The sequence below is a fragment of the Kogia breviceps genome, chromosome 1 (genome assembly GCF_026419965.1).
Source record: "Kogia breviceps isolate mKogBre1 chromosome 1, mKogBre1 haplotype 1, whole genome shotgun sequence".
NCBI lineage: Eukaryota > Metazoa > Chordata > Mammalia > Artiodactyla > Physeteridae > Kogia > Kogia breviceps.
Window position 1 is genome coordinate 86072365 of NC_081310.1, and position 13826 is coordinate 86086190.

At 40.4% G+C, this 13826-nt stretch overlaps 1 protein-coding gene across 9 annotated transcripts in view; it reads right to left on the reverse strand.

Moving 5' to 3' along the window:
• Positions 1-3518: 3518 nt before the first annotated feature.
• ASH1L (ASH1 like histone lysine methyltransferase) overlaps positions 3519-13826 on the reverse strand; it is a 207335-nt gene continuing 197027 nt past the window's right edge. For all 9 annotated transcript variants that reach the window (XM_067037683.1, XM_067037687.1, XM_067037648.1 and 6 more), the window contains 9 exons: positions 12546-12794; positions 11482-11568; positions 10465-10555; positions 9861-9999; positions 9569-9741; positions 8135-8301; positions 6913-6953; positions 5390-5691; positions 3519-4765 (listed from right to left, as the gene is read on the reverse strand). In XM_067037683.1, the coding sequence (XP_066893784.1) occupies positions 4674-4765; positions 5390-5691; positions 6913-6953; positions 8135-8301; positions 9569-9741; positions 9861-9999; positions 10465-10555; positions 11482-11568; positions 12546-12794 (1341 nt within the window). In that variant the 3' untranslated portion in view covers positions 3519-4673. The remainder of the gene's footprint in view (positions 4766-5389; positions 5692-6912; positions 6954-8134; positions 8302-9568; positions 9742-9860; positions 10000-10464; positions 10556-11481; positions 11569-12545; positions 12795-13826) is intronic.

Genomic DNA, 13826 nt, shown 5'->3' on the forward strand with positions numbered 1-13826 from the left:
CGTGTCTGTCACTGTCGGTTTCAGGACATAGGCTAGGGGGGAGGGGAGGGAGGCCATGTTATGGGGGAGCCCAAGGGAGATGCTTCCTTCCTAGCCCAGGTCTAGTTCTTTCTGTTCCCTTAGGAATGGTGAAGTAGCCCCCGATTGGTGCCTGACTTGCAGGAAGTGCCTCTCTAGCCTGAGACTTGATATCTTTGGTGAGACTGATACGGTAGGAGCCTGAGGAGAAATGGGAGAGTTGGGAAGACTTAGTCCATGAAACTGTACTTATCAGACTCCTATCTGAGGTGATGGGAAGGATTAAAGGGTTTTAAGAAGGGACACATTTTTTTCTATTTAATATCACCATTCTGTGGTGCTATAATTTTAGGAAGGAAGCATAATAACTTGACATCTATTACTTTGTTAGGAGTTAATGAGTTTCAGGCTTTTGAAATGAGAATAGCTAAATGCTCTAGAGCTTGGAGGATGGGGCTGGAAATCACTATAAATGATTGCCTAGAGGAGAATCACTAAAAGGTTAGAATAGAAATCTGTAATTATAACCAGGCAACAGGAAAGTTAGGGAGAAGCTGAGAACTATGAGGTGAAACAGAGGAAAGAAATTTTAAGTTTTCCTTCATCTTTGGGAACTTGGTTAAAAGCACAATGGGCTGGTGTTAGGAGAAAGGACTTGAGGAAATAGAAATCTTAGATCCGAAGCTTTGGAAATAGAGGCAGGGTTGGTTAGAATCGGATGTCTCATACTTTTGCCTTTTTCTAAGATTTAATGCTCCCCATTCCTGGCCAATTTATGTTATTCATCTGGTCCTTGCTTTAATTTTGCTTTTTGTGTTTGGCGGCCCTCTCAGTTTTGGACCTCAGTTTGCATTTCAGGTGTTTTCTAGGGTGATGTTTTTCAAACTGGATTCTGAGAGCCTCTGGGAATAAATTATATTCTTAAGAGCAGGAATCCTCAGGTTTATGATGCTTCTTCAATTGCACATTACTCCTGCAAAAGAAGTTTTAGTTTTATAAAGTTTTAATTTATAAAAGAATAGATATAAAAGATGACTTTGGGACCAATATTTCTTAAAGTGAGATCTACAGAGTAATCTTTTGGGGGGGCATGATTCTAAAGTTTCAGAAATCCTTTACTGATATAGAGCTTTCATTTCCTGTGATTCAACTTGCCCTCTCCTTTTCCTGACTCCTATCCCTATGTGCCTGGTTTTATAGTGGGTAATCCTCAAAAGTGGGAGGAGTCCTAGAAAAATACTGTCAGAGCATCAGTGAGATATGGTGATATTGGCAGTTGGAGCCTAATGGTTCTCAGGTAACAGAACAGGGGACCTCCTTGCAGGACATCTTGAGATATGACAAACATAGATATGAAATTAGTTTTCTACTACTATCATTACATATTATCTAGAATAGAACAGCTGTAAGTAGGTATTAAAGGGATATTAAAGGTTAAAAAATTAAAGATTAAAAAAACTACTAATGTATTGTTTTTGCAGCCCTGAATAGACTGTGTAATAATGGGACGAACCCCAAGTACTTGTAGGAGTGGAGATTGAGCTCTTGCAGTCAACTGTCTTGATGCTTCTGAGCAACTATATTCTAGCTGACTCAAAGCCTAAATGTCTGACTCCTGTCTGGGGCAAGATTTTGTTAGGTCTTTCGGCTGTTGGTAGGAATGGATTTATCTTCCTTAGTAGGATCATGCTTTGGCTATTTCTGACACTTTCCGATTTGCAGATGAACATAAAGATTTTGGAGTTCTGGCTCCAACACTAGTTACTAGGTGATCTCTGGCAAGTTATACTTAACCTTCCAGAGCTTCTGTTTTTGCTTCTACAAAAATGGGTGTAACTACAGAGGGCTATTATGAGGATTAACTAGCTACAAGATCTTGCGTGAGTTACTTAACCTCTCTGTTGCTTCAGTTTCCTCATCCATAAAATTTGGTTTTGGTACCAACCAAAAAGGCTGTTGTGAAGACTAAATAAATGAATACATGTAAATTGCTTACAGTGGAAACGGTCTAACATAGTGGCCTAGAAAATGGAGCATAAACTTATGATGTCTTTGTGTTACAAGGGGTAGAGGTGTAGAAGATTATTATGTTGATTGGCTAGGCTGGGCCCAGACCAAAAATATTGTAATATTGAGGAAATGGCTTTATCCTATGGTCAACAGCAGTTAGCGTGCCCATGTGGGGCCCAGGATGCTGATGATGTGGTTTTAAACAGATCTCTTTGGAAACACGATGCAGAAGATCCTGAAAGACAAATGGAGAATAGGAAAGAGGGAAAAAATAGCAAGCTCACCACTCTGTAGTTAGGAAAAGTTTTTTCCATTTAATACTAGACTTTCAAGGATTGAGATGCAAGCTTTTTATGCAATTACATCCAATGTTAAAATTGGTAATACATAATTTACAAAGATTAACATCAAAACAATCATCTATTTAGATATGCTTTTGTAAAAAGGAAATATATTAGCAGCATTTATATTTTCCGCAATCACACAGCCTACAGACATGCAGACTAACTCTGTATCTATTTGCAGTGATGTAGTGCTTTGCCCCGCATTTCAAACACCAAAACCCGCCTGGCAGCTAGGGGGTTCTTTTTATTCGTTATTATAAAACAACCGAAAAATAAAAAAAGGCATTAATTTCTACACCAGTAAGAAAAAACAAGTTTTTGCACTTACCTAACATTTGATTGTCTAAAAAACATTTGTTTTTAGTCTTTCAACAAAAGAAAGATAAAATGACAGAGCGTAGTGTCTTTTGCTTCTGTTCTCGCATTTTACAAAGTTTTTTTTTCTTTTTTCGTCTTTTTTAAAATTTTAGTGTTTAACACTATTAAAGGAAATATTGAATTTTAATCTCTTTCTTGTCATTTTCCTGCTTTGACTAAAAGGAGACCCCCAAAGTGCCCCTATTCCCACCTCCCTCCCACCCGGCTCCCTGCAATGAAAACCAAAAGAAACCACTCAAACGGGCTTGGACATGCGATTTTCCCAGCTTCACACGTGAGTATCTTATACCCAGGTCTCTTAGTAATGTACAGTGCTTCTCTACAGTAAGAAAATACTCCAAACTATTTTCTTAATTCTCTTTTTTCTTTAATAAAATATTTATTCTGCTTTTTCTCTGCTCAAGGGGATCTTTGGCATCCCCTGTCTCTTTTGTTTTTTTTTTTTTTTTCCTCAAGATTGACACAGAAAGGAGAAAAAGAAAGATTCAATGGAATGGAAGGTGGTCAATGTTTCTACCTAAACAAGTCAGAGCGTCGTCATCATAAGAGAAAATGTACAATTAGGAGAGCATTGGTCCAATATTAGAAAAAAGTAATGGGAAAATGTTAACTATTGTATTGCTTACTAATCACGCAGCAGATATATATATATATATATACATACATATATATATACACACACAACTTGGCACATTTAAAAACCATCTTTTCTCTTATTAGAACACCTAAAACGTATATGCATATGTCTGTCTGAAAAGACAACAAAGCAAAGCTTTTTAAATTTTATTTTTAAAGAGACAGTATTATCTGGTAACTTCTGGTCAAGAGAATGGGAAGGAAGGTGACACCCTGGATATCCCTCCTGAAGATGAAGTCATCAGGAAGGTGGAGGAAAGATGGAACTAGGGGTGGGGAGAATACACTGTCTCTTTAAGAGATGGACATTGAAAACTGTACAAGTAAAACAAAAAGTAGTGTTTTCAATTGATAATCTACACTCACAACAAATACTCTGATAGGTGAATACTGCTCAACAGTTTATGTAGTGACTTTTGTTGGGGGGTGGTTAGAGTTCATTTTTATGTAGGTTTTAAAACGATTTTTCTTTGAAATGAATCTCCATTCCCACAGCACAGCAGACACACAAGAACCATAGCGCATAAACACGTGTGCTGGCGGGGGCCTGGGCTTCTCATTAGAAAAAAATATGTTCGGCAGATTATGAAGGTTAAAACAAAAATAGTTACAATAAGTACGGTGCCCTTCTGACCCCATGGGGGCCTTCCCTATTCCATGATTCCATTTGGGGGAGTAGAGGTAGGGAGAGGGGCAGCAGTTACAAGTGCTTTGAGTTGTCAACTCACATTTTACTTTGACCTGTTTGGGCAAAAGAGGAGAGAGACTTTTCCTAGTCAGGGATTTGGAACAAGGCCCAGCTACTGTTTCTGTTTTACGTCTCGGGTAGCTCTTGGAGCCTATAGAGAACAGACAGGGTAGGGGTGGGGATCCTGGCCCTATCCCTTTGGAGTTTGAGTTATACCTGGGTATAGGAAGCAGCTTCTTAGCAGTGCCTGCAGGATCAGAGGATGACACAGAAAAACCCAAGCTGTGGGGAGGGGCAAGTGCTGTAAAGTACCAAAAGATTCTGGTCATCCCCAATGTGCTCTGCCCTCCACCCTACATTATTAACCCTCAGGGTGAAGCAATGGAGAGGAAAACAAGTTAAACTGAACTGTTTAGACAGATCCCCTTCCTCTTCCTCTCCACTAGCTCCAAGGTTTACTAAGTACCTAATGTCAATGACATGGCCCCATTCCCCTTGCTGGACGGACCCTTCCCACCCCTGTCTACACTCAGAGAACAGGAGGCAGGACTGTAAGCTCCACTGGATCCCAGATACTTGACGTTCGCATTCTTTGAGGTTCACTTCCGAAAGCTGTTTTCTGGGATAAACAAAGTACGTCTTCGAAGTTTCCTGCCTGATCCTTCCTCCAGCAAGTAGGTCACATCGATGGCTGAAAACAGAACCAAGGAGGCTCATCAAATACTACCTTCCCACTCCTTATTCCAGATTTGAGCTCTCAGGAGATCACAGAAATTCAATGGTTCCGTTTCTGACCTATAAGCAATTTAGGCCTTCCTCCAGCCCCTAATGAAATAAGCTGGATCCTCTCACCTCCCAGTTTCATTCCCAAGATATAACTAAACACGGGTCCATGGAAGAACTATCATTTTTCTGGCCATGCTGGCAGCATGTGGGATTTTAGTTCCCTGACCAGGGATCAAACCCATGGCCCCTGCAGTGGAAGCGCTGAGCCCTAACCACTGGACTGCCAGGGAATTCCCAAGAACTGTTCCTTCTTTTTTTTTTTTTTTAAATTTATTTATTTTGGCTGAGCCGGGTCTTAGTTGCGGCATCCATGTGGGATCTAGTTCCCCAACCAGGGACTGAACCGATGCCCCTTGTACTGGGAGCACGTAGGCTTACCCACTGGACCATCAGGGAAGTCCCAGAACTGTACCATTTTTAAAGAATATTTTCCATTCTAAGCAAGTAATTAGAAGTTGCTCTTTTTCATTCTCTCTCTGCTGATTTCCCATTTATCTTAAACCCTAGAGATGAGCTTGATTCTCCTTACCATTTTTCCCAGGGATTTTTTCAAGGAGATTGAGCAAGATCTGGTTGAGTCGTTCCCGTTGACTATGCCGTCGTTCCTCAGGGGTACAAGCTGCTTGGGGTTCTTGCCTACTTTCCTCTGTTTTTTTTTCACCCTCACTGACTTCAGCAGTGGCCCCCTCCCGTTCTGGCTCCTCCAGGCTGGGCATCTCATTGGCTGCTTGCTCCTGACTGGCCAGAACCTCTTCAATCAAGGGCAGAGCATCATCGTCCTGGCCCAGGTCTTTTAGGGGTGGCTTTGAGCGCTCAGACTTCCAGGATGATCTGCCAGAAAGATATGTGAATTTAGAGAGGAAGGCTAAGCAGGGCACTTGGGGATGGAAGGGGAAGGAAGGGAAAAGACCTCGAGATGGCTTGAGATCCTGCAGTCTAGCTGTTAGAGCCTTGGCTCAAAAGGTAAGAAACTTGGCTATGGTCTTCACTTTATTATTTTTTGAAAAAAACCACTACCTTTCTCTGAAATTTAATTTATATTTACAAAATTCAATTTTTCTTCTTTCCTTCAGGAATCTACAAAATAGACCAGAGCTGGTAAAACATTTAGCCAGTTCTGATTGCTTCATGAGTACACAGAAGTATGGCACAACCTTGTGATACCAATAGTCCAACTAAAATGAGTATTTAAATAGAGTTTTTACTTTTCCTAAATTTCTTCTCACATCTATTATCTGGTATTTTCTTTTTCTAATATTGAAATACAGTTGATTTCCTTATGGTAAGCTATTGATGTAGGTAAAGTGATTGTTACGCTACCGTTCAACAGAAAAGGAAATTGAAGAAAAGCCTTCGGTACTTTCTCTAAGAATACACCTCTTGTGTACAAAATAGCACAAATAAAAACTATAAGCCCAAACTGCTCAGTTAAAACCGTGCACTTCTAGCTACTTCTTTTTTTTTTTTTTTTTTTTTTTTTTTTTTTTTTTTTTTTTTGCGTTACGTGGGCCTCTCACTGTCGTGGCCTCTCCCGTTGCGGAGCACAGGCTCCGGACGCGCAGGCTCAGCGACCATGGCTCACGGGCCCAGCAGCTGCTCCGCGGCATGTGGGATCTTCCCGGACCGGGGCACGAACCCGTGTCCTCTGCATTGGCAGGCGGACTCTCAACCACTGCGCCACCAGGGAAGCCCTCTAGCTACTTCTGTTCCTTGACAGAAGTCCTAAGAGCTGATACACCTTGGGGTAATAGGGAAAGCTTGCAGAAACCTAAAAAAGATTTTTCCAAATCTGTCTGGAGTTCTGTTCCAAATCCTTCCCTTTCTCTATCTGTAATCTTACAAATCTCCCTCCCTGCCCCAACTAAGGCTCCATAACGAGACCACACCTACTGAAGCCTAGTTCTTCTATATTACTGTTGGCACGATATTGGGCTACTTTGTCAGAGACTCCCCAATCCTAGGTGTGGGGCTGAGTGGGTAGGTGGTCATTCTCTTGCTCCATTCAAGTTATTGTTAATCCCTTAGGCTCCTTACATCCCCCATGGGACTCACCGCCCTCCGTTCCTCTTGTAGTTGTCTGGGACATAATGAGGCTGCAGAGAAGAAATGGAAGTGGTAAGTGTACTGCAGAAGCTGGCAAAGCTGATACAGATGATCTGGGGCAAACTCAGGATAAGGGAGGTTGGGAGGTGGGGCGGTAAGGAGATAAAGAAAGAAAACAACTGGGCTATTGGGCTAAAACCTTTGTTAAGTTGGGTGACTGTGTTAAAGTCAGAAGTTTAGTCCTAATAATCTGTAGGCCACAGTGTAAATTTTTACCATTTTTAAAGCCTAGAATGATAGTAGAAGGGATAGGCTCAAAATTCTTTTTGTCCCATCCCAGTTTTTAAGAAGTTAAGGTTGGGGTTTCAAAGCTGATTAGTGAGCTGCTGACTGAGCAAGCAAGATCAAAGAATTCTAGATGAGAGGCAGGGCTTGGTGGTGGGCAGAAAGAATATAAAATAAATATGATTTAGAGAAATCCAAAAATAATACTAGGAAAAATAGGAACATAAAGGTTTGCTTTCTGGTCAGACTATTTCTAAGCATTCCAGGATGACAGCTCTGAATCCTGACAGGCTCACTGAAAAAAGACTCATGGATGAGGAATTTAGTCCAGCGTTTCATTATAGCAAATACATGGATAACCAAAACCTTTATGAAATGATGACAAATGGCACAATATAACTGAAGGAATATGTTCACAATTTGAAAGAAAAAATAACACATAGGGAAAGGGCTGAAAATGAAAATGTTAAAACAGTGATTTTCTGTGTAGTAAGGTAAAAAACAATTTTTTCTTCTTAATGCTTCTGTACTTTTCAAATTTTATAAGATAATGTCTTATATTTTAAATCCAGATATAAAAAAGAAAAAGCACTGAATTATTTTCACCAAAGGTTTCTCAATGGTACTGATATTCTTTTTGTTTCTCAATATTATGGGTGTGAAAAACATAACAAAAAACTATGCTATGGGGATCAAGGGCAAAGACTGTAAAGAGGTGAGAGAGAAAAAAGAGGAAAACCTAACTGAAGTATAACAACAATTCCCTGAGGCACAGCCCATGCCAGGAAATGCAGAATAAATGCATTTTTGCTGCTCAAACATTTTCCAGTTTGGGATGGAAACAGGATGAAGAAGCAGAGAGCCACTTGAAAATTCTCACTCTGTGAATTCCATGCATGAACTAGATTGTCCTGACATGTACAGTGAAGAGAGGAAGGGGACTTACTGAAAAATCTCTTTTAGGAGTGAGCTTCTTGGGGAAGTGATCAAAGGCATAGGGTTTGGTGCAGACGGGATAGCGGTTCCGGTGGATCTTGTAAAACAGGTGTGCTGACTTGTCAAGCCGATAATCACAGATGTACACATCTTGCTCCTTCACTCCTTTGGGTCTCCCTATGAGTCCAAACACTGTTAAAGAACCCTCCCTACTTCCCCTTCCCTCACCCTGAGCTGCCCCTCACATACCATTGGGAGAGCAGTGAGACCCCTAAGAGGGAAACATGGTAGCTGTTTTGAGAGGTGGAACAACTAAGCATTTGGTGACTTCAGAAGAAAGGAGACATTAGTGTCAAAGAAAGGGGAAAGGGAATCTAAGAGTTGAAAGGCATTCTATAGGATGGAAAGAAACCAGAAACGTAGACTGAGTGCTGCAGGAATTTTTGAGAGAACATTTCGAAGGAAAAACAGAGCACATTTTGGGGAAGTTATCAGAAAAGAATAACTGTATAAATGAGGGAAGCACATTTGGTAATGAACACTTTATAGAGTAGGGGACTGAGGAGTCATCATGGGGCTTCAAGCAGTTAGTTTTTGCATGGAATATATATTCTCCTGGACTATTTTGTTGTGATACTAAGAGAAAGAGCTAGGCAACTGAACTTACTTATAATGATATCTAACACATACTGAGTTTTACTGTGAGCCATAAACTGCGCTTAGTGCTTTTGTAGATTATTTCATTTAATCCTTACAAAACTCTCTAAAATAGATACTAATCCCTATTTTTAGTAGGCTAAGTAACTTTCCCAAGGGCATACGGGTAAAAAGTGGTAGAGCTGGTATTTGAAATTAGATTGTCTGATTCCACTGTTAACCACAAACCTTATGAAACTATTGTTTTTGTTTGTTTGTTTGTTTAATGTAGAGAGTTGATGATGGTCGTAAGGATTTTGGAATGGGGAGGTGAAGTAACTTATCTTCCCACAAGTACTAATAGAGTGCTAATTACGTACTTTGAAAAAAAATGAATTAACAAAAAGAATTAACATTTATTAAGTAACAAAAGCACTATGTAAAAGAAAGAAAGAATATTATATAGCTCTCTGAAGCTTCATAGCTAACCTTGGATAACCTTTTATCAGAGAGAGACTACATGAACAGAGTGGGCAGTTGTAGATCAATGAATAGCAGACAGGAGGTTTTTTTTTTTTCTCACCGTACGAGGGCCTCTCACTGCTGTGGCCTTTCCCATTGCGGAGCACAGGCTCCGGACACACAGGCTCAGCGGCCATGGCTCACGGGCCTAGCCGCTCCGCGGCATGTGGGATCCTCCCATACTGGGGCACGAACCCGTGTCCCCTGCATCGGCAGGCAAACTCTCAACCATTGCGCCACCAGGGAAGCCCAGGAGGTCATTTTTTAAGTAGTCCACATCACTTACCTTTACAATATGTATACAGATCCAATACACAGCAGGTCCCCACTACAGCCTCCAAGGGAATGATCTCATAAAGTGGCACCCGAAATAGTTCATTGTGATAGAACCGACGGGATGGAGAGTGGTGGGTTTCATGGGGACGAAAATAATGGTGACCAAAGGCAAACCGTTCCTCTCTAAAAAAAGAAAAAAAGGAAAGGGAGAGGTTTAGTTAAGTAGCATGATCCTAGTGAATATTCAGCTCTGTGCTGGTAGGGTACAGCTGAAAGAATAGAGATAGGACCTCAACACATACTTTTCATTCTTCCAAAGCTTCTCAATGCGGAATATGTCAAGTTTATCTCGGTTAATGTGAGACAATAGTCGATAGGACTGACGGACTGGGTGGCCATCAGGGGTGCGCCGACTATCCCTCATCAGATATACACAGTCACCTAGGAAGGCACAGGAGAGGGTTAAGACACAGAAGGCACAGAACATAGGAGAAGGTTAAAATGATTCCTGCATAAATTCTGTTAGGTATCCCTTAGTCTGACCCAAGGTACATAGAAAGAAGTTAAAAACTAAAACAATAAAAATATAACTACACCAGCAGTCTAATGGTGATGACAATCAATTCTAGACTATGAGAATGACATGAGGGAGGTCCTCCACCTCTTGGAATCCTATATGTCTTTCCCAGTCTTAAAATTAGCTTTATAACACCCTGGTCTCTCTAATTTCATTTTATTTGGTGGAGGTAAATGTATGTAAGCCTAAGGACTTGAGGATATAAAAAAGGTATATTCTATTGCTGCTAAACGTCATATGGTGACAACCACTATTATGCAGACAGCAGATACCCTCTACTGTTCAGAATGGTCACCTTTGGCAAGTAGAGTAAGCTTCTGTGTACGCACCTTGACGAAGCAGCAAGTCATCTCGGAGCAAACAGATGAAGTAGACACAGCCAGGTTGGGCGTAGTGGGGCCGAGGGATCATGGGTACCTCCTGGTAAGAGCAGAAAGCCGATGGTAAGGGCTGGGACTATTGTATCCAGCCTCTCTATTCAAGAGAAAAAGAACTAAAACCTAGAATTCCCAACCAATTAAGACTTACTGTTTAGTCGTTTCAATACAGCACAGATATTAAAAAAAAGATGACAGCAACTAGAGCTGTTAAACTTGAAAAAGTGAACGTAGAGGACAAACCTGACAGGCTAAGTATCCCAAACTGTACTCTATGAAGCACTAATTGTGTGGTTGCTTTGTGCCATCTAAAGGGCATCTGAAAAGGTGTGAAGGGGGACTTAGTCACAATGACTGGAGGAGGCTACTAGCATTTAGTGCCCAACGGCTAAGAAAGCAAACATTCTGCAATGTATCCCTCACAACACTGAAGAACTGTCCACTCAAACTGACAACAGCACCACTGTTAAGAAATACTGCCTAAATACCTCCTTTTATAGAAGATCACACATATAAATATGGCAGAGCCAAGACAAAAACCCATTTAATAACCTGAGCAAGATACCCGACCTACCAGCTCTCCTAAAAAATGAGCCTAAGACTAACCTTTGTTGACTCCGAGTCCAGTGCTCTTTTCACTTAAACACTGCTTAACATAGGTGATATTTAGAGTACACAAGTTCTAAACTTTATAAGTTACTTCTGTCATGGATAGTAGTGTTTATAAAAACCATGGTTTTATAGAGTAGATTCTTTCTGTAGATTTCTAAGCATTCTCCCTTTGGTCTCAATCAAAAGGGAAAGGGAAGGGCAGAATTATTACCCTCAATGTAAAGTGTAAGAAACTGAGGCCTAGAGAGGTTGAATAACTTATCAAAGGAAATTCAGTGCATTAGGAGCAGGGCAGATAAAATACCATGTGCCACATCTCCTACTTTTAGATTAGACTGTTATCAGAGGGCAACTTACTCTGTCCACGGGCCTCGGGTCACACTGCTCACAAAGGTAGTGCTCCACGTCTGAGTTCACTCCCATGCAGTCACAGTGCTGCCACACCTGTAGAAAAAAAAAGTGTGTGTGTATGTAGGGGGTCAGACTTACTGAGAGAAGTCCTGGGGGCTAAGAATAAAAAAATGTGTGGGAGTTTCCTGGAGGTCCAGTGGTTAGGACTCGGCGCTTTCACTGCTGGGGCCTGGGTTCAATCCCCAGTCAGGGAACTAAGATCCCGCAAGCTGTGGCAAAAAAAAAAAAAAAAAAAAATAGAAGCAGTAGGACAGGGTAAAGTAAAACAGGAACTAAGGATGTTAAGGAGGTAAGTGAGAAATTAGAGATAAATGGTAAAGTAGGGGGAAAAAAGAATGAGGACTTATCTGAACATAAATATACAGATTGGTTCATAATACATAGATCTGGGCAAACAAAATAAGGAGGTGGATAGAGAACAGGAGGATGAATGAATACAGTACCAAGCTATTAATTACAAAGTAATATATATCAACAATATGGCCACTGTGAAAGGCTTTATAGTTATGTTTTGACTTATCCTTATCTAATTATATCCTCCCAACAATCCTATGTGTTACTCATAACTCTACTTTCCATAAGGTAATGAGTGCAGATGAATCAAATGGGGATACTAGGGCTCAAATACAGGCCTTGACTCCTTCATCAGGAGCTCCATATATTGCATTCCATCTGTATTAATGCTATATAGAGTGTAGTACCTCTAATGTTTTTCAGGTAAAGCACTATATTATCATTCTTCTTGATCCAGATTACATTAGAAGTGTGCAGTGGAAAGTGGGCAGAAAGAATGGGAGGTAGAAAAAAGAAGAGAAGGATAAAATAAAAGGGGGAGATATCAAAAAGGAGAAGGACAATTTGGTGAACAGTAAGGGATAACAGAAACCAAGGCAAAGTTAAGGTTTATAAAAAGCCCGTCAAGCCACGGCAAAAGAGGCAGGGGCTGCTGCTTTGAATATAGTCACCATGCTCATCAGGACTAGGCTTCTGCTTCACCTCCTGACCCTCACCATGCACTTCTCACATTGGATCATGAGGCCTTCGTCCTTGTAGAGGCCACAGATACAGCGGATAACATCATCGTCTTTCTCATGACCGTTCTCCTTCTCAGAGACTGAGGTCTCACTGCTGTCTGCCTCACTTGCTGTCTCTCCCACAATCTCATCAATCTGGGCTGATGCCTCGTGCCGGGCATTGTAATAGGCCTTCCGTAGGCGGCAAACATCTCTTCCAACTGGCGATTTACGTCCATAATACTTCTGAAGAAAGCAGAAGAAAGAAATCATGTTTGTCTTCTCAATATGGCTTAAAAATATACCTGAAGAGGTAGAAGGATTTTCTTTACCCTCCCATTTGGTTAGCCTATTTTTAATCCCAACAAATATAGGTGCCACAGTTGAAAACAACTTAAACTGAACTAAAATGAATTAAAATTAGAATCTGCATGGTAATTTTCCCATTTGCTCTGCTGCTCTGTTATTAGACTCCTATCATAAACCTTATTATCCATTAGGATCAAAAACACAGTGGCCATGGAACATGATTAAGTACTGCAAGCATAACATGGAGAATCTCTCCGTTTACCTTTGTCTTATAGTTACTAGGGACAAAGCTACAAGTTTAAATATATTTGAAAGCTGGGTTTCAGGAGAAAGCATGTTAAAATTCAAAATTGCTATAATTTTTCTCACACTTGTCTGTTTTTCTCTCATTTCTTGTTTTCAGTCTCAATTCCTCCCTTCATCTAGTAGTCTCTTTTGTCCTTCAAACACCTCTCCAAGGTATTTCAAAATCACTGAAGGATATCCTCTCTTCTACACATCATACCCATCCTCTCCTCTACACATCATACCCATCCTCTCCTTTAAATCAGTTCAAGACCACCTTCTCTCCAATGAGCTTCACCTATTCTGCAACCTATTAGTGTAATACCCCTCAATTCCATGCGTAAGATATATTTATTTGCCTATACATATTTCTGTGTATTTCACATATACTTATTGTCTCTAGTAAAGAAACTACAGATATGACTTAAATGTAGTAAAATGTCTATATTACATAAACATAAAGGTTCAGCACTAAATTAGGTTTTTACAGAAATTGTTTTGGGAGTATGATTTAACCTTCCATTCTGGTCGTATCACTGCCTTCATTTATTATATTTCCAATATTTAGTAAACTATAACCCTTATCATAAGGGTACTCAATAAAAATTGTTGTCTTTCTTAATCAGAAATATGAAGGTTGCTAGGAGAAGAGTGTGAAAATCTTAAACTTCTAGAATAGATCTC